A 20,018-nucleotide genomic window follows, 5' to 3' on the forward strand; every position below is an offset into this window, starting at 1 on the left:
TGAAATTCAGAAACACAGAATGAAATTCAGAAACACAGAATGAAATTCAGAAAAGGACTGAATGAAATTCAGAGAGACTTAGAAGATGAAAGGAAAACAAATTTTCTGGGGAAAAAAGAAAAAAAAAAAAAAGTACTCTGGGTACAGTCCTAAACCCTGAGATTTTGCCATTTGGTTTCAGGAAGCTGTGATTTCCTGCATTACACAAATGCCTCCTTTAAAGCAACGTCAAAAGAAAGCAAAGAAATAAGACAGATCCCTACTCCATCTCCTTACACAATAATAGTTAACTACATGACTATTATTGTTAGCTATAACAATATATGTGCTTCTAGATGTAAGTACATCTATAGGAAAAGGTATTAATTGCACAAGGAACTACTTCAGGTGTATTTTGCTGAAATACATTTATTTGCATATTGTTACTTCAGGGGAAAAACGGGAAATTGAGTAGCATAGTTGGTAGCATTTTACTAGTGTGTTCACTAAAATAAAATTTGAGGATTTCATCTTACTTGGAGTTTACAGCATATGGAACATCATTTTTGCTGTGTCTTCTCTGTGCTTTGCTTCTTATGTCATCAGACTTTTATGAATAAATATAAATTGCCACCGTTTTTATTCACTTAGTATTTATTACTACTTTGTACGAGCCCAAATGACCCAACAAAGTGCATAGTAATGGAAAATAAGTTCATTTTTACTAGTTGTAAAAATGTCCTTTCTATCAGTTTTACAAACAATAGTTGTTTGTTTTTATCATACAAATGCTTTTTCTGCCATGATTGTAAAATAATTACTTTCTTTTCCTGTAAACCATAACTCAGATTATTGCACTTTCAAGAAAATATGCAGTTACACTTATTACTTGTTACTGTTCAGTGCACCACTGACTCAGTGAGTGCCTGTTTATTCTCAGTTACAGAATGCTGTAACTCCAGGGTCAGAGCACTGACCTTAGAAGTGAAATTCAATGATCTTGGAAATCTGCCTTGCATAAGTCACAGACACCCGATTCACTTTTTCCATTCTGAACTATTCTTTTCTTTTGAGGCTTACTTAAATTCTTCCTTACAAATATTCTATGAAAACAGAGCTAAATTATTACTTACCAAGACTGTATTTCTATTACGAAGAACAAAGCAGGCCAAGTTCAAATAAGTGTGAAGCTGAAAGCCAGTAGTAATTAAAATGCAGTATCATAATTGCTGCTGTGCTGTTACTCTTGGATTACTAACTGCATGTTCTATGCCTTAAACATCAGGATAATGGAATAGGAAGGTTGCAAAGTTTAGCTTTCCAAAGTTGTTATATATATTGTGCATATACCCAGAGCAACGTTAAATTGCCCCAGCATACCTGGCCTTGAGCAGCATGCTGTGATTCTGCCACCTTCATTACGCCCTTTGAAGAATTCATCTGAAAATTACACTTTCTCAAATTCAAATAAAGAAGAGCCAACCTATCATCTTTAAGACAGAAGGGAGCTCAGAGTTTCATCAGACCCTCACAGGGATCACCACAACAGTTAGGCTCCCGCTGCTCCTCTGGCAGCCCTCTGGATTACCACCAGGTCACTGACAGCAGCAGAAGGCTTTCATGGCTGATGTGGAGCAGCAGCAGAGGAGGAACAGAGGAGGAACAGTTGAGCTCTGTCTCTGGGTTTCAGGTTCTCAGGGGCACCAAAGAATCTTGAAACCTGGGCAAAGCTCCAGTTCCTCTCTGCCCTCTTTCCTCCCTCTGTTCCTTTCCCCATTGACAGCTGTTCCTTTCCCATCCTCTGTGTATTGTGGTCTTGCGTAACTTTGAATCCTGACCCTTCCCACCACCTCCTTTTCCTCTGCCTTCTCTTTCCAATCCTTTCCCCAGAGCTGCCGCATCCAGTCCCTCACCCTGAGCATATTCATACAGCTCCTCACAAAGACAATCCCTCCACAACTCTGCACCAAACTCCCTGCTGGCCGTGTACTCTTTCTTCTCCTGTACAGCTCCTTTGCAAAGCACCGTCAGAACGAGAATCTCCCTGCCTCAGCTGTGGTGTGACAGCAGCCTCTCAGATGAGCAATTGTGAAGAGCATCCAGCACTGCCCACGCAGCCCTGAGCCGACCACACCAGGTCTCTGGGTGCTGCTCTGTTGTCATATGTGCTGTCTGCACATGGAGGCAGCTCTGAGGACATGACTCATGCTCACTGCAGGAGGAATCTGGAGATTACTGGAACAAACTGGAGGTACAAGTACAGTGTCTCTAAGTTTCCAAGTTCAAGTATATTTCCCTGGAGATTGCAAGGGGCATATATTTCAGGTCCTGTCTTCAAAGTATGGAGGCACTGTAGCTCATAAAAAACAGCTGGAAAAATTTACTTGAGATGGCTAAAACAATGTGTTTTCTCCTAATCTTGTTCTTGGAAACAGCTGAGTCCTTTTTGCTGACACTTTCCAAAAATTCAGCCTGAGGCAGACTCTCAGCATGGGAAATTTCAGTGTAAACTGTGCGAGTTTGGCAAAGTCATGAGCAACTAAAACAAGGTCTTACAAAAGCAAGCAGTGAAAGACATTGGCTACAGGCATTACTGTCAGCAACAGCAGCACTTTCCATGCTTTAGGAGATGAACACCAGTTCTAAATTTTAGCCTTGAAGAACAGGAAGAAGGTGGCAAAACTTAAACAAACCATTTCAGCTTTGGGGGTGAAAAGGCTGCCTTTGTCGATCAAAAAAAAAAAAAAAAAAAAAAAGATATCATATCTCTAAACCCTAACATTTCTATGTACAGTCTGGTACAGAAACTGGAACAGGAACTCATTAGCGTCTGTTCTAATACTTTGACCTTCTGAAAATGACTCTCATTATCACTACTGCTGAGTATTGATACTGTGCTGGGCACAGCACTACACACAAGATAGATCTCTGCAAGAGCAACTCTTTGGGTTTGCCCCGAAGTTCTCTGGTTCAATCATCATTTTCTTCCTTTTCCCTTTTATTGGTTGACTGAAAATGTTAGCATTTAATCACATACAAGCGTTTTCCCTTTCTCTTTCTAGCCACAAATAATAGCCCAATCCACTGGAGCTTTTCCATAACTTTGATGAGAACTGGATCAGACCCAAAATGAAATGGTTTGGCAAGGAGTGGAAGACCTTGCAGAAAACAGACAGTGGTGAAGAACTGAAACAGCAATGCTTACAGCAATTTAAAAGGGCATGGCCAACTTTTCATATCTAATAATATTTCACAGTAGAACTTTTTTCAATTATGTTTCATTAGCATCATGTAGTAAGAGAATCACTGCAACAAAGCAGAAGCAGAAGTGTGACTAATAGTATATGCCTCTATTACAGTAGTCCTCGGATCCTAACTGAGAGCAGCTGCACACACATTCAGTAAGAGAAAGCTTCTGGCCCATCTCAACAAAGAAGACAAGTGAAGAATGGAGGGTTATTTTCCTTTCTGGAATTGGACAGATAAGAAAACTTGAGGACAATCACAAGAAGGCTGTGAGAAAACGGGACAGGTCTCAAGTGCTAATTTTGATCCTAGGACATAAAATGATCATTTCCTCCTCTCAGACCTTCTCTCCACTGTGAACACAGACTCATTCTTGTCTCCTTCTTTTATAACCATGTAGCATTGACATTGCTTTTTAACATTTTTTGCCTGAGAAATTAGCCAGCAGTAGCCCTTCTTCTTTCCATCTTTTATTCCTGGACCACTCTGAAAAGGTTTCATAGTGATCTAAGTGTGATGGGCGGCTGTCCCAGCCTTGTGTCTTAGCTGCAGTGGGTCAGTCTGAACAACCTCGTTGGCTTCTATGTCAGGATTTCTGGAGCATCTATCTCAAGTAGGAACTAGTCCAAAAGTACATAAAATAAACACTTACAGGCTGCCAATCACTATGGCTACAATTATCAGCCCTAACTCCCTATCCCTCCATTGCTCATTAATAATGAACCCCGTTTGTGGGAATGGTTGATTAACAGCTGATTAACGGCACAAGGATTCCTGAAAGCCACGCGATCCTTTGCATACTGCTCATGGGAGCGAGCACTCCCAACAGGGACATTCAAACCGAGTACCCACCCCTGACTTGTGTCACAGAGGTGCAGGGCTCAGTGCTCTGGAAGAATTGCTCAGTGGCCGCTTTGGGTGTGCTCCTGCCAGGCTGTGAATGTTCTGGCCCAGGTTTAGCACAAAACTTGGGTTTTCAGTGAAATTTGAGAGCCATCCCATACAGGCTTTAAACCTTCTTTTTGTACGGCAATTAATGTAGTAAGTTAACAAGCTGAAATGTGGCAGAGGACCAAAACTCTAATGCATGCCATACGTTTGGTTGTTTTTGCCAAGCATTTCCAATCTCTCAAAACCACGATTACAATCAAAACCAAGGCAATTCCCTGTGCAACCAGCCCCCCACCTTGAGCTCATATTTAATGCTTCCTGTGCTCCAACCACGCTGAATATCCCCCTTAACTCTGGAATTTGTTTTGGCTTGTTTTCTAGCACAATCAAAACCTTATGGTTGTGTTGAGCATATAGAGACCCACAAAGACAACTGATTTTTGTCCTTCAGCAGCTGCTTGGTATTGCTTTTTGGTCTGGAATTCTCCAATAAAACATTAACAACAGAAAAAGAGAAACAGGGACACTAAAAAAAATAATGATGTACTATAGACTGTTCTGGAAGGAGGAAACTTTAAATGCCACCTTCAGCTCATCATGGAATTTTCAAGTCAGTATTAGATTTGCATGATAAACATAGGAACTGGTAGAAATGTCACTTAACATTTGGTAGAAACATCCTGCTTCCTAAATTTGGAAAAATAAATACTTTCCCACTGGAAGACAAACATCAAAGTATGAAACAGTGACAAAAGCTTGAACAAGACCTGACATCTCCTAATCCGACCAACAAGCAAATATTCTCAGGTGGTAAATAATGCCAAATGGCACACTGGCATTGGCACTTCCCACATCTAATTATACACAACTGGTTGTACTTCGGAGCTGTACCAGGACTTAATTTTCAACTATCATGATTACCATAAAATGAATTTGTGGCTATTTATGGTATGGCTATATTATAGTGTTGCTATAACATAAGAAATCATTTAACAAACGTAAATGTAACATAATTATATAAATATTTGCCAAACTGTGAATTAACTTTAGAGCCCAACAACATGCATAAGGTGAAGAATAAGCTTTTCCCCAAGAGATACTCTTCTGTAGTTTCTTATATTTACATATTCTTACATATTTTCAAAATATAAACTATTTATCTTGGGATAATTACTCAGATTTGGAAAACTACTATTAATTCTTAAAAACTAGCATATAGTGTCATATATTGGACATCTGGAAGCATAGGAAACATAGGAAAAATGCTGGTTTAGCCTCATCGGAAGAAAACTCAAGTAGAATAAACAGGCCAGCCTGCAGAATAGCTCTATCATGGACGACACCAGGATTAGCTTTATACAGCTGTAGTGCCAGTCGCGTGGGTGTACACAATTCCACACACCACTGTTGTTTTGTGTCTTTATGTTTGGAGATTGCAGACATGACTACAGTGCAAAATGGCAAAGTCAGTAAATATCAGTAAGGTGAGACCTGACCGAAGGTGTCGGCACAAATATACAGAGGTCCGCAAGCAGTAACTTGCGCTGCTCTAACACAATGGTGCGTAGGAGACTGGGAAAGGGAAACAATTGGTAATAAATCCACACCACAATAAACCATTCTCCTTTCTGTACAGCATGTGCTCGACCCCTTCTGCTACCTGCAGGAACACGGCAATGTTCCTGTATTTCTGCAGGGCTCAGAATCAACCCTATGAATAGGATTGAGCTCAAGTTACAGTGGAGAAAAATGGAGGTAAATAAATATGCTGCAGGATAAAATAAAGCAGCCAACAGATCTAGCTGGAAACTGTCTCCTTCGTCTAAACCCATTATTCCAAAGAATGAATGCACAAGGTAAGGATAGTAACAACAACTCTTGCCCTGCAAATGACATTTTATAACTTCAATAATGACACAGAAAGTAAAAAATGTTGCACTTGACTGTCTTGAAATACCTGCTTTTCTTTCAGCAGGTCCCATTGAAACAGGGCAGATAATCAGATGGCCAGAAATGGACGCAGGCATCAGGTTCTTCTGGAATGAAGGAGTGGCCTGAGGCAAGCATTTTTATCCACTGTACATAGATGAGGAAATGGTGCTATAGGAACACTGCTTGCTTAAAAGAATGATTGTTCTTGCCCTAAGGTTATCCTACCAACATTTGGGTGATTAGAATAAAGTTTTCCTGTTTTTCTCTTTCCTCCTGTAGCTGTAGGGCAATGGGAAACAGAGGATCTGTCTGCATGAATAGTATTACCAGATGTGCTAGTAAACAAGTGGAAAAACACTTTTTTTTTTTTTTTTTTTTTGGTGAATGCATTCCCTGAGCTATTGCTTACAGTAATTGCAGGCAATACTTACTTAGAATGGCACTCTTAGAAGGTACTCGTAGAAGGTACTCTTCCTGCTAACCAGCTCCCCCATCACAGCACCCTTTTCGTGGGAGCAGTCCCCACAAAGGCGCGAGGCCACCCGTGCTGCCCTTCCCTGCAGCTGCAGCCCCCTGCTGCTCTGCAGGCCGCTGCCTGAACCCAGGCAGCTGTGAGCTCCCAAATCCACAGCAGCCTGACCTAAACCTGTGGCTGGAACCGCAGAGCAGCAGGGCAGGCCACCACGCTACTGACAAAAGCACCATTTCATCTCCTCCAACACCAGTACCACACGTGGCTCACGAGCCTTGCCCCGCACCACCATGGCCTCCTGCCTGGCTGGCTGGGTGGGAGGGCTGGGCAGAAGGGCCCTGAGCGTTCAGGTTGGTCATAACGCAACCCCGACACAAAGATTGGCCCTACCTTTCTTCTCCCCTGTAAATGGCACAAAGTCTTCCCTGTCCTTGTGCTCAAGCGCTTGCTTCTCCAAGTACGAAAGCAGGCGTTCTCTGTCGAAGGGGCCTGTGGCGGATTTAGTGGTCTGGTCCTTCTGCCGAAATCCGGCTGGAAGCAAGGCATTCTGTGAAGGTGTGTGGAAGAGAAGGAGGGATGGAAAGGAGATGAGGCAATTTCATAAAGTCTTCCGAATTAAATTTTAGTGTTTTGTTTTTTGTTTGTTTTTTTTCAGGTGGAACTGTTCTTTGCATGTTACTTCACATAACGCTCCTTGGCAACAGCAATAACACATGGTACCTAAATGTACCCATCGAAACCAGGGGCTCTTCCAGGCTTCTCGTTAGTAACACCTCTTAATATTTTCACAAACCATACCTACAGTCATAACACCAAAGAACAGAGCAAGACCATAGCCCTTTCTGTTACACATGCTATAACCATAGAGTTTACAGACCAGGTAAATAGACTCAGCTTTCTCTACATTTTCTTCTCCTCATTTTCTTGTTTTTCCTACCATTTCTCTCTCTCTTGTTTTTTTCAAAAATTCCTTTCATACTAATGCAGATGTCCCTTGGACTTCAAAACTGAGTGGAACGCACAGAAAGTAATTGGTGAATGATGTGGATGTCAGCTATGTAGAGTATGCAGGAAGCAAGCAGATGAAGTCCCACTTTAAACACGTATCTGTGTGACTATGTGCTTGCATCCGCCTCCCACAGCACAGGGAGATGCATACCGCTTGCACATTTCTGTCCAGGAAACCCCAGGAAGGGATGCAGGTACATGGATTTTGCAGTGCATACGCAGGCCGGACCACACATAGTAAGTCTGATCATGGCAAATACACAGCAAATTCAGAGCGTACGCAGTGAGCTCAGTACATGAAGCATTTCATCTGTGCATGCACAAACATGCCTGGAGCACTACAAGTTACAGCATGTATGCAGCTTGGCCACAAATCAATGTGGCACTTTTTGAGATGCCACATACTTGAAAGCACCAGAAAATGCACTGTAGGAGTGGTAGTAGTGAGGGACGTGGGCAGCATGGAAAGGCAGAACAATAAGGCCCACCCTTAAATTTCCAGGTAAATATGTGCTATAAATCTACAGGCTATAAATCCGTTGTTTTCTTCTAGATTTTTTTGTCACCAGAGTAAGTGGGTTTTATCTGCTAGTTTACTTGCCAATTTTCAAACTCCTACACCAGTTTGGAAGTTTTTGGGGTAGGCACAGTCAAATTTCCAACAAGATCTGTGACTGTAACCTTGTTATTGTGGGACCGAGTGGTTCTGTGGACAGAGATCTTCAAGCTCTTTGTGATAGTGCTTTCAAATACCCAAATTATCCTTGTTCTCTAGAAAATGAGTTGTGTAGCAGAATCTTATTTTCCTTAATTATGCCTAAATATATTCTCAGCTAAATATATCTGTGATGAATGACATAGGCAACAGATTTCTTAAGTTCAAAAGATTTGATCTTCACAAGCACAAGCACACATTATGTTTGTTTGTTGCTCTGTGCTCAGGAATAGCAGCCATAAAAAGCTTCTCAGCATGCTGCAGTATACAAACATGATTAAAGATTTAGACTGCAGACAGGCTTGTGTCTAAACAGACAAGGGATAGAGAAAGCATGGTGACTCGTACAAAAGCAAGTAGCACATCATAGCAGAAATGAAACCAAAATGTCCCTAGCTGAGCTGCTCACCCTTTAGAGAACGCTGCCGCTCCTGTAACAGTACGAATCAAAATGCTGCAGTGTGTGGCATTTATAATGAACAGCTTCTGCACTGGAAGCCTTCTGACCCCCACTACTAACCTCAGGATCAAGGTCATCAAGAACATGCTCTAGCTGTTTCAGTTCATCCTCCGAGAGTTTGCTGAGTATTTCGTCTTCATTGATATTCTTGTATTTCTCCAGCTCTTTTCGGAAAGGCAGAGACATGTCTCCTGCTGCACTGCTCAGCTGACACTTTTCAGGATTTCAACCATGCAGGAGGATGGAGCTTCTTGCGGTTTCACTCACTGTTAACAATAAAGCATTATGAATATCTCCAGTTAGCAGACACAGTCCTGAAGAGCCTGCATGCTGAGAGCCACATTTACACTTTATTAACGAAAACAAAGCAGCAAGATGTTCTGGCTCTGCTGAGGGAGCGTGGGGATGCGCTGGGCTGTGCAGCAGTATCCGAGGGGTGGGAAGGGTTGGCACGGTTTGCTCGGGAGCTTCACATGTGCAGTGGCAAACAGAAGCTTTGAGACCTACATAAGAAAAAAACGGAAGCTTATCCTTTTCCACAGAGATAAATGTTTTATTTAATTTGCTTAGAAACAGCAGTATCTACTTGTTCTTTTGGCTAATGGCATGAAAAGCATCAGAGGAAAGAGGCAGAGTCACAGAAAACAGTCCAGCTCTGCCAAATGTTATGCCTGAGGTATCCAATCTTACTACAGCTTTGCTGTAGGCTAAAAGCCTACATCAAAAGCCACATCATCTTGGCAGGCTTTCTGGTAAATTTTGGCTACCTAAGCAGCTTTAGACTATGGTGGTTTGCAGTGCTGTTTCAGAAACTGTGGCTACGAGTGGTGGTGCTTCTCATCAAAATAGGTCTTGCAGCGGGGATATGCTACTTAGAGCTCAAAGGATCACTTGTCATTCATGTGGGCACAACAGTTAGTCATTGTCACATTTTTTGTCATATGACAAAGAACTTTGTTTTTACTCCTTTTTTTTTCCTCTCCAGAATCAATTTTAGAGTTAGAATCTGCTGTAAGTGGATGGAGTGAAAGAGAATTAATGCATAACCAGGCACAGCATCAGCTGCAGAGTTTAAATGTGATCCAGGCCCTCCCAAGTCTGCCCAGCTCCTCACCCCAGCATCAGATCTCTCCCAATTACACACAGTTGCTCTGCAGTTTTACAGCTTAGTTTTTGCAGGCACAAATTTCAAAGATATGGAAACCAGCCAACTGGCACTTACATACGGCTTATCTAACAACCAGAATTTCCTTTGGCCAGGTCTTCCTTCAGTTGTCATAAGCTAACAAAATCCATGCAGGTTCTGTCACTCTTCATATGAGCTGGAAGCCTGATCTTTGGTTTTCCTTTTATTCAAAATCCAAACAAAAATGATACATTTACTTACAGATTCATGATTAAAATATTGAATATTGTAGCGTATATCATTATCTTATTTATCATAAGACTAGAAAACAGCAGCCTATAGAAAAGGAAGAGAATAACTCGTAGAATTAGATTTGAAAAATTTGGAATTACATGAATACCACAAGGTATAATGAGCCTTCCCTTGAAATACCCAAACATGATATCCCAGGCACAAGCATTATTTTCCCTATAGAGGGAAACTTTTGCCTTATTGCTGCTCTACGTATTATCTCTGTTTTCACAGCATGCCACTATTGTCAGGCCATCCCAAACGTCATGGTAGAATTCAACAGTTCTTTAAATTGTGAGTTTCCTTCTGGAAGTCAGTCAGCTATGATGTTTTTCACTGTTACAGTAGTTGAGAAAAAATCTTATATTATCAAAATTCTATGATATGTGATGAATGAGCTATATTTTGGGGGAAAAAAAAACAGTGAAAAGAGATATTTCTACGTACTTGGTGCTAAATGAGAACACAAGTTCTACATGTGTTCAATGAATCCAACTTGTTATCAAAACTACTTGTTAAAAAATGAAAGTATTTTAATTAAAAGTGAGCAGTATATTTTTTTAAACTGTAAAAAATTCAGATGCAGTACAGCACTTGTGTACTAAAGCATCAGGCGCCTTCTCAAAGTTTCTGTGGATAAACTCATTAAACACACAGCATTTCAGCTAGCAGTCATTAACAGGGCTGAAAAGTTTCTTTGAGGGGATTAGAGCTCCTTAAAACTCTGCTTAATGGTTTAAATGTTTATTTTATTGCAGTTTAATTGCATCCCTGGTAAAGACAGAAATGTAATCCTGAGGTTGGGTTCATTACATGGGAGGGCAGGAGCACACCGAGGATGCCCATTACCAGCAGCTCTCCCCAGGCTCTAGGGCATTGCTCAGGCAAATCGAGGAAAGCAGCTATGAAAGGTTTTTTCCGGCATCAACTAGACCTTGTATGGAATGGCTTCTGTGAAAAGGTTTGCAAAACTGAATCTTGATGCTAATGGCTATTTACTGCAGAGTAGGATTCGTTTCTTACTTTGTGAACTCTTTAAGTGCTTAGCCACAAAGGGAAGCATGTCAGGAGATGCTTTTCAGTGTGTGATAGTTCTCAATACCATAACTGCTTCCTTTTAATCATTAGGGAGAGAAGATATGTGACCACGCACAGCAAGGTTGCCCAAAGAGCAGTATAAGCCCTGACACGAGGTGTAGCAGCCTGCCTCCTCTCCCGGCATGAAGCACTGTGCTGGAAAACCCTTCTTAACATCAGTGCTGCATGGAAGAGTTCCAATTCATGCTTTTCTTCCAAGCGTATGTTTGTGGCAGAAATTCCTGCGATATTTTCCCTTTCACAACTGAACCTAATTCTTCAGTGACTGAACAAAAGCAAAAGACACCACTTAGGGAGTTTCTTTGTCCCCAATCCCTGCAGGTAGCAAAGCTTTTCTGGAGCTTGCCCCTTGCGCTACAGGCCGCTGGCAGCGCTGCTGAAATGCCAGCCATCTCTGCGCAGCCTTCACGCTTCCTGTCGACCTTTCACCACCATCACTTTATCAGAAACCAAGGGAATAAGATAAATGTAACAAGTCAGCATCAATCAGTCTGGAAAGGAAATGCTGCAGTCTTGAGTTGACATACCCTGGAAATTGCACTCTAATGCTATCTCTGATGCTATCTCTGCCTTCCTAATTGGATTCCCTACTGTTAATTTTTAGTATGTAAACAGGGCCATATGCTGTCTGTGCTGCTCCTTAGTGTGCTTTGACTTTTGTGAGTGTGCACACACTGTTTAGTTTTTACAGATTATATCCACTGGGCTTCTTTTGTTATGGTTACTGCATGACACAAACATACTCCAAACTGAAAGAAGCAATTGTAAGCAACCAACAACTCCTAGCCACTGTTATTTTGTGTCTGCAAAAGCAGATCAGGCGTCCCACAAAGAGATGTTCAACCTAGTTGCAGAGGCAATGTGCTGGTGAATGTGGCCCTGCACTAGGGACACTGAGGGAAGCAGAATGAGGGCCATAGGTAAGACTGTGGAAGAGTGAATACAGAGAGCATGAAATAGAGGAGCACAGATTCTGTTTGCTTTTTCCATTTAGTTTCAGTACTGAACAACAGTATACCATGGGCTCAAGTACCCGCTGTCACACTGCAAAGCAGGTGAAGTTGATGCTGACTCGGGATAGCACAAAATTAAGTAGTAGCACTTCTGCTAATTGTGTGCTACTTTTAAATCTCTGTGGAGCACAGATGCTTCACAGTGAGCTTCAAAGACTCCATTGGTGTATTTCTGCCTTTGATTCCTTGTAAGGAAAGAAATACATATTTCTGTTTAATTTGGGGCAGGTTTTTTTTACCCTTGGCTACCATTGTGAGAATTCAAAATATGTTTTCAAAGACAAAAAAGGTGTCATTACTCAGCCTGCATACGATCATTATTGCTGCATGTAGTCAACACCTGCTGTGATATAACTCCTCTTTGCTTTGTTATGCTCTATAAGTAATTTTTGTTATAATCCTCCCATGCTACTGGAAGGGTTTTCTTGATTAGCTAGGCTGTAGTTTCTGCTGATACCATAATACTGCCATAATTTCCTACCGCTGATACTGCTATTTCTTTTTTGAGATGGAATCAGTCCTCTGCTAAGTTAATGTCAGATGGGCATTAATGGAGTATTCTCACGCTCATTTGCTTGGATGCCTTGAGAAGAGTTAGGATGACCTCAACTACGTGATGTTCTGTGGACCAGAAGCTAGAAAGGCTCGTGCTTTTTAAAACACAGGCTGTATACCCAGAAAAACATAGCATCTCAGAGGTCCCATAGTGATGAGAATGCTGTGATACAGATGATGTGAATTCCTAGTTTCTGATAGTGTGTACAAGCTAAGAATAAAGTTACATGGCAATATGCACTTATTAAGCAAAAAAAGATGCGCTAGATGGGAAATGATCCAAGAGTTATTTTCATTGTTATAGAAAAAAAATATTTTTTAAATCAAATTTAAGAAATTTTTCTTCTTAATTCTGCAAATCATGGCAGCTGTTACTTAGAAAGGAAGTTCTGATGCATGATCTATTTTGAACTATCTCCATATCCACAGTGACGGCTACTTGTGTTTTGAAAAATATCTCCAAAACTGATCTGTAAATGTGGAAAAATCCTTCACTTTCTTTTGTCTCAAGTGGATAAGCACAAAAGTAAGAAACAGGTAGAATAAATCCTAGGTTAAATTGATACTGGAGCAAATGAATAGGATTAGGGCCATTATGATTAAGAGCAGTGTTTGTGCAACACAAGCAGATGTTCGGTGGAACTCATGCGATTGTTCTGCACCAGCCAGGCAATGGAGTGCTCCCAACAACATGCCTTAATCCAGTGCCAGGCAGATGATCCCTCTGCTGTCCAGGAACTGCTATGAAAAATAAGGCGAGGCTGCTGAAAGCTGAAACTTAAAAATATATGTATTTTGAGAAATGCTCTGTTATTTGACATATAACTAATGTTTCTTTTTTATTTTTTACGTAAATGTGAAAAGCAACAAAGAGAGATGCATACTTGGAGATTGTGGTTTGTGGTACAACGTTTCATTCTGGTTTAGAACTAGGCAATTCCAAAATCTCAGAAGAGCTAGAAAGGGTGCATTAGGTCCAGCATAGCACAGAAGTATGGCAGAGATACACAGTGAAGCATTATGAGACTGAATTTTTTGTGTGTATGGTGAAAATGGTATTAGCTACAGGTCCTGATGTAAATAAGAGGTACTAGAGAGATGAAATAAACTCATGGAGGTAGAAAATGGAGAAGAGAACCACAGAAAAGGATTTGGTCTTCTAGAATCCACCCAACGTTTCTTTTTCCATGTCTAACCCAAGACTACAAAAGAGTTTTGTTGGTTTATTTGCTTGCTTCCCTAAGTTAGAATCACTATCTACCAATACAGTTTCTAGGTTTGCAAATCCTGGTCCATAAAGCATTATTTTCCTTTTATCCTGATTTACTATTAGATAAACATGCGAGGTGATTAGATACCCATTTGATACTAAAATTACCACCAAATGCTAGTAGTGTGTTAGCAAGGATGCATTTCTTCTAAAAAATGATGTGTGGCTCCTGGTTTTATCTTTGGCAAATTGTCTCATTACATTTTTATTTGTGTGTTTAAAACCTGTTTGGCAGAAAATGTCACTTTATGTAAATGCTTTTTCTCCCCAGGGCTAATCTAGGGCTAGTTCACATTCTGTTCCTAGCAACCGGTTTAGTCCCATAAAGAGCCTGGTAAATAATTAACAATTATGTTGTCCTAATATTAGACTAGGCCTGAACCTTTAGGATGATCATTCAGTGATCAAAAACTCCATTTCATAATTGGATGAGCCGTTCTAAACCTTGATTATGCTTATGCCTCTCTGTAGTTTATGTTGCACTTAGCTTCTTTACTGAGGGACTGACAACTCCTCTTCAAATATAACATGAGACAGTTTGCTTTAATTGGAGTTTGATCATGCCCTTTATAAGAAAATAACCATCATGTAAATTGCAAAATTATCCATGTGACAGTATGGTTATTTACAGAAGATATAAAGGGATGCAGTCCCTTTGATTCAGATAATGTGAGAGGTTTTTCACTGGCAATAAAAGAAAGATGAAACACGAACGCTTCTCCTACTTCAATGCAGAATAAAGTTATTATATAAGTAATTTCTAATTGTTTCTAAAATAACATTAGTGATGCTATTCATAACCGTTCAAAACACCAAAGTAAGTCCTGGGAAGAAACTAGTTTTCTTTACAATGAGTTTATAACCTGTCTCTAGATGACACTATATTTAGATCATAACCACTAGAATTGTTTCCATATAAAAAATTATAATGACTAATTAGGCACTGACCATATGATAGTCCATGGACCACAAGCAAGTCTTACTAAAATACAGCAACCTTCAAATCACTCAGTTCCTGCCTACAGGAGGACAGGACAACCGTAAGCTCTCCAGATACCGGTGAGATTGCTGACAGAACTTGAGCGTGGTGCTCAGGCACTCCAGTGCTGTGTTAGTGTGAGATATGGGACAGGACAGAAGGGACCTGTCCATGTGTCGTCCTGTCTCCTCCTCAGAGCTTCTCCACTTTGGTCTGACAGGGGTGAAGCTTTGGTGATGAAATAACAAAGCCATCATCTTCTACTTCTGCTCATTGCGACTGGTAGCTGCAGAGCTGGAACGGAGGCTTCTTGCATCTTTAGAACTTGAGAGGTCGTTCAGGAAATCCACGCACGGTGGTGCACTGAGGCTGCATCACTGCCTCGGCTGACTGATGGCTACCCCCATCAGCATTCAAACAAAAGGCAGAACTGAGACCTCAACTTCCCTTCACCAGGCATTATATCCAGCAGCTGTTTGACTAGAATGGAGCCCCAGGAAAAAATAAATTCAATTCCTTAGTGGAATTACTTCCTAAAACGCAGTCTGGTAAGCTTTCACTGGATATCTGTGTTTCATTTTAACTACCCCTCATTGTTTTTACACAACTTTTTTTATATATATATAAAACCATAACAATATTAGTTTTTCTAAAATTAAAAACATAAAATAGTTACTTGTCTGAAACTAAGGGTGGTGTAAAGCACTAGCCTGAAAATCCTGGAGAGCAAAATCTTTTTATACAAATTAAATGGACTATGAAGTGGCAGCTCCACCCAAAATTTGTCATCTGTGAGCTTCAGCTCTGATGCGACCAGAAACACCTTGCTGCTGAGCTGTCCAAGTGACTGCTGAGTGCTGGTCACAGGGATCAGATTTAATATCATTGTATTACTGCCAGCAGTGATGCTGGTCTGTTCAGTGTAAGGACCTGTGTGACAGCAACTGCAAGGAAGCAGCCTCATTTTCTCCTGTGGGGCACAGATGCGATTTTTACTTCTTTCAATACCTTCCAGACTCTGCAGGTCTGATCCTGCCATAGAAGGTGCTGATTTACCTTAGAATAAGTGTTTGTACCTCCTCGGAGCACAGATGTTCCCAGCCCTGTGACACAGCAGCCCATGGCTCTGCAGTCCCCAGACGAACACGGATGAGTCAGTTCCTGGATCATGCACATTACAGTAACCACTGGGATGTTTAGACAGAAGTGTCTGCATCCAGTTAGGTCTCCCCAGTTTGTGCTGTGTGAAGAATTGTCATTCTCGTTGTCAGCACATCGACCATGAATGCAAAGCCAAGCACACGCTGGGTCCGGAATTATCCCCAACATGTGAAAAGGCATCAAGGGGATGCCAAAGGCCAGCTTCTGGTATCCTCACTGACTGCACACGTTTTTCTGGAACCAGTGACCAGTTTAAGGTGTCACATGTTTTGTGACACCTTAAACACCATCAACCACACAAAAACCTCTCAATTTCACTGTCCTGTCAGAGAAAAGAAATGCCTTGTTTGAGGTCAAATGGAAAGTCTGTGGAATGACAAAGAATTGAACAGTCTTCCAGATATCATACATTGGGCACCATTTCCTTTCTCTACCTGTCCCTTCTTCCATGGACAGTCTCGTTCCTGTAAGTGGATCTTTAAATGAATGATACATGCCAGGTGAAAGAGTCTCAGAGAGATCCAAAGGCTGCGTTAAGAGTGCACACTGCTGATCACAGGACAAATCATTGATAATGATCACTGTTAGATCATTTCTAAAAAAACTCTTTTTGCATCCTTCCTAAGCTGTTTTTAGTTCTTACTGTGTGCAGAGGACTCGTAACTATTTTTTTTTTCCTTGTAGCTGTAAACCAATAATGGAAACCATCTATGGTGTGCATGTCCTGATAGCTGAAACAAATAGAAGGAAACATACCTGAAAATACACTTTCTATTTTTAGAATAAAACAGATCAGACCAGTCCTGGAAAAGACAACATTACTGTTTGTTTTCACATGTTGGGAACATCAGCAGGAAGAAAGGATGCTGGCTAATACTAAGAGAAGTATTGTTCCACCTGTGCTGACAACAGATAGCAAATAGGGTGCTACTTTTCTATCAGTTCCCTTTTCAGATGCTCCTATTTTAGGACAGCAGCTGGACCTTCAGACCCACCTGTTCCTTGAAATAATCTTAACAAAGAAGAATTTTAAAAGTAAGTATACAGATTTTTGTACCATCAAATAATCAAATCATCAAATCCCACTGTTAAACAGAAACCACTGCTACACCTGCATGTTACATTCAATAGATAGTAAGTATGCATTCACCCCGCTATGAACCTGACATGTGCAAGTACATGTGGCTAAAGGATGCCGCCTGATGCCTCTTAATGCTAAACCCTGCAGAGCTACCACAGCCTCAGTCAAAAGGGTACCCAGCCACAGGAAAACATCAAACTATGAGATTCAATCAGGAAAAAAACTACAAAAGCTTCAAAAAACTAGAGCTGATCAATAACAGCCAGAATGCACAAACATTGCTTGCTAGAAGTTGTAAAACAGTGGAAATAATAACAGTTTGGGAAGGGAAGAACAGTTACGCAACAAAAGAGCAAAGTGCACCATTTTGAACAAAATTATTTAGATTGTCAAGATGAGAGAAGCTGTTGGCTAAGTTTGGACAAATCCAGCCAGGCTAAATGAATGGGAGGAAAGATACACGTGGGACTTATGTCAGCAGAGTCACTAAATGCCTCACATAACCTTACTCCTTTTCCACCTAATGGCAAACATTTAAATACCTATATATTTTGGGGCAGTTCAGTTAAGAGCTGCATTGCACACAGCACCACAGCAAAGGCAGTCTGTTAGCTAGCACATGGGCGCAGAATAATACTGAAAAGATGATAAGGTCTTCAGAATAGCAATACATGCATACAAGCTCTACACATCCCTGAATTTGAGTTAATTTTTCTAATAATGGTATATCCCTCGCAAGGACTTAGCAGAGGCGATATTAAGGCCAGTCGGTCCCAGGTGTTTCTTTCCTATTACACGTTCCTACCTGCAGGGCAGAACAGAGGGAGTTCAAGGGCAATTTCTGGGAATACTCAACCAAAAAGAAGCTTGTGTGTGACGGGGAGCTGACAAGTCTGCACCTTCGTATTTCAAGCACGCAACCCGGTGACTCCCTCTGCCAAACGTTTTCAGAAGCAGAGATGTACGCAGTGCATCACTCATGGTAGCCAAATACCTTGCTTCCAATTATTTTGAAGTGGTATTTGATATCGTCACCTTTCTGAATTTGTTCCATCCCTAATGCTGTTGCAGTGTTTTCTCATAGGTTTATTATTCCTACTCACAGGGCAGTCACACGCATCCAACCAGTTTCCATTTACGTTCCATTGCTGCGCTCCTCAGATTTCTCTCCACATTTCCCATTGCTCAACGACTGCTTTTTTTTTTTTTTTTTTTTTTTTTTTTTTTTCCCCTGGCGAGAGGAATTCCCTCCAGGCTTCCACCCGAGCCAAGCCCCGTGGATGAGCAGAGGGGCTCCCGGCGGTCCCGCACCGGGGCTGACCAGGCGGGGCCGTGCGGGATGCGCCCACACCGGCTCTGACACACAAAAGACCCGGGCAGGCGAGCAGAAGCTCGCCTTCTTGCCCTATTTCATCGCATCGCTCGCCGGGGATGCTCCGGTGCCGCCGCCCCCGGTGCCGCCGCCCCCGGTGCCAGCCCCCAAGCGCGGTGCCGGTGCCGCCGCCGCCCCGCTCCGCGCCGAGCCCCGCCGCCCGCCGCCCGCCGCCGCCTTACCCCGGCCGTCGCCGCCTCCGCGCCCCTCCGCGCCCGGCGCCGGCGGCAGGTGGGTGCCCGGCGCGGCGGCTGCGCAGCGCGGCCCCGGCCCTGCCGGGCACGCCGGGACTCGTAGTCCGGCCCTGCCGGGGGGCCGCGGACACCGGCCCCGCCGGCCCCGCCGGCCCCGGCTCCCTCCCCGGTGGGTCCCTCCCGGCCCACGCACCCGCCCCGGCCGCGTCGTTCTGCCTCCGGGCTGAGGAGGGGGTCCCGCCCGAGCCTCCTCCCGAGCGCAGGTGTCCCCCAGCCCCTGCCCCCGTCGTGAGGTTCCATAGCCGTGGATGTGCCCCGCTGGGTGCCCCGCTGGGTGCCCTGCCCCTCACACCGCCATGCGCGGCCAGGGGAGCTCCCTGCAGGTGAGCTCCCTGCGTGTGGACGCGAGGCCCCGGCAGCTGTAGCGGGTGGCTCTGGTAGCACAGGTAGGCACCAGGCCCTCATCAGCCCAGCCTGCCCCTCGCACGTCCCCTCCGTGACCAGCCACATGGGTCCTGCCACAGAAGACTGCCAGCACCAGCCCCGCATGGCCGCACCTCGCTTCAGGGAGCCCGTTCTGGAGCAGAGGCTCCAGAAGCCCAAAGCCTGCCAGGCTGCGGCCGGGCTGCAGGGCACGGCTGGAGGATGAGGACGATGACGACAAGGATGATGACAACAGCTCCTCAGTATCTTCTCCTCCATCTCCCTGAGGGTTCAGAGAGGTCTCTCTGGGTTTCACCCACAGGCCAAAAGGGCAGGAGCACTTGGTGCTCCTCTCCGTTCAAGAAGGACAAGCCACTGCTCTGGCACTTCCTCACAGCCTGGTGCCTCTCTGAGGACAGCTCCAGCCGTATCGTCCTGCGGTGCGGTTTTGGTGTTAGCGTGAGGTGAGAACCTCGCGGAGAACACGTTCATCTTCACACAGCATATAGGAAGAGACCGTTCCGATGCTTTTCTTCTCTTCTTTTAATTAGTTTTGACATTCTAATTTATGTTTGGGCTTTGATGCTATACCAGTTAACCAGTGGTTGAGTTCGTGTATGATATATAATATGATTTGAATGTACCTCCTGTAATCAAGTACGTCCCTAATCTAATTTAACAGATTGCCTTTGCAGGACACTATGTTTTAGCTGAAGTGAGGCACTTGGTTCTGAGCATTACATGATGAGTCA

At 42.9% G+C, this 20,018-nt stretch overlaps 1 protein-coding gene across 3 annotated transcripts in view; it reads right to left on the reverse strand.

The window, feature by feature from the left end:
* Window positions 1-18,891, reverse strand: part of LOC309882413 (tropomodulin-2) — a 34,326-nt gene extending 15,435 nt beyond the window's left edge. Inside the window, exons 1-4 of one of the 3 annotated variants that reach the window (XM_082769498.1) lie at window positions 18,832-18,861; window positions 9,926-10,049; window positions 8,764-9,206; window positions 6,911-7,067 (exon numbers count right to left, since the gene is read on the reverse strand). In XM_082769498.1, coding sequence (XP_082625624.1) covers window positions 6,911-7,067; window positions 8,764-8,889 — 283 coding nt within the window. In that variant the 5' untranslated portion in view covers window positions 8,890-9,206; window positions 9,926-10,049; window positions 18,832-18,861. Of the gene's footprint in view, window positions 1-6,910; window positions 7,068-8,763; window positions 9,207-9,925; window positions 10,050-18,831 lie in introns of all 3 variants that reach the window. The other 2 variants (XM_082769500.1, XM_082769499.1) reach the window with 2 other exon arrangements.
* Window positions 18,892-20,018: the final 1,127 nt, after the last annotated feature.

The sequence above is a fragment of the Aythya marila genome (genome assembly GCF_965140915.1).
Source record: "Aythya marila genome assembly, chromosome: 11".
Lineage (NCBI taxonomy): Eukaryota > Metazoa > Chordata > Aves > Anseriformes > Anatidae > Aythya > Aythya marila.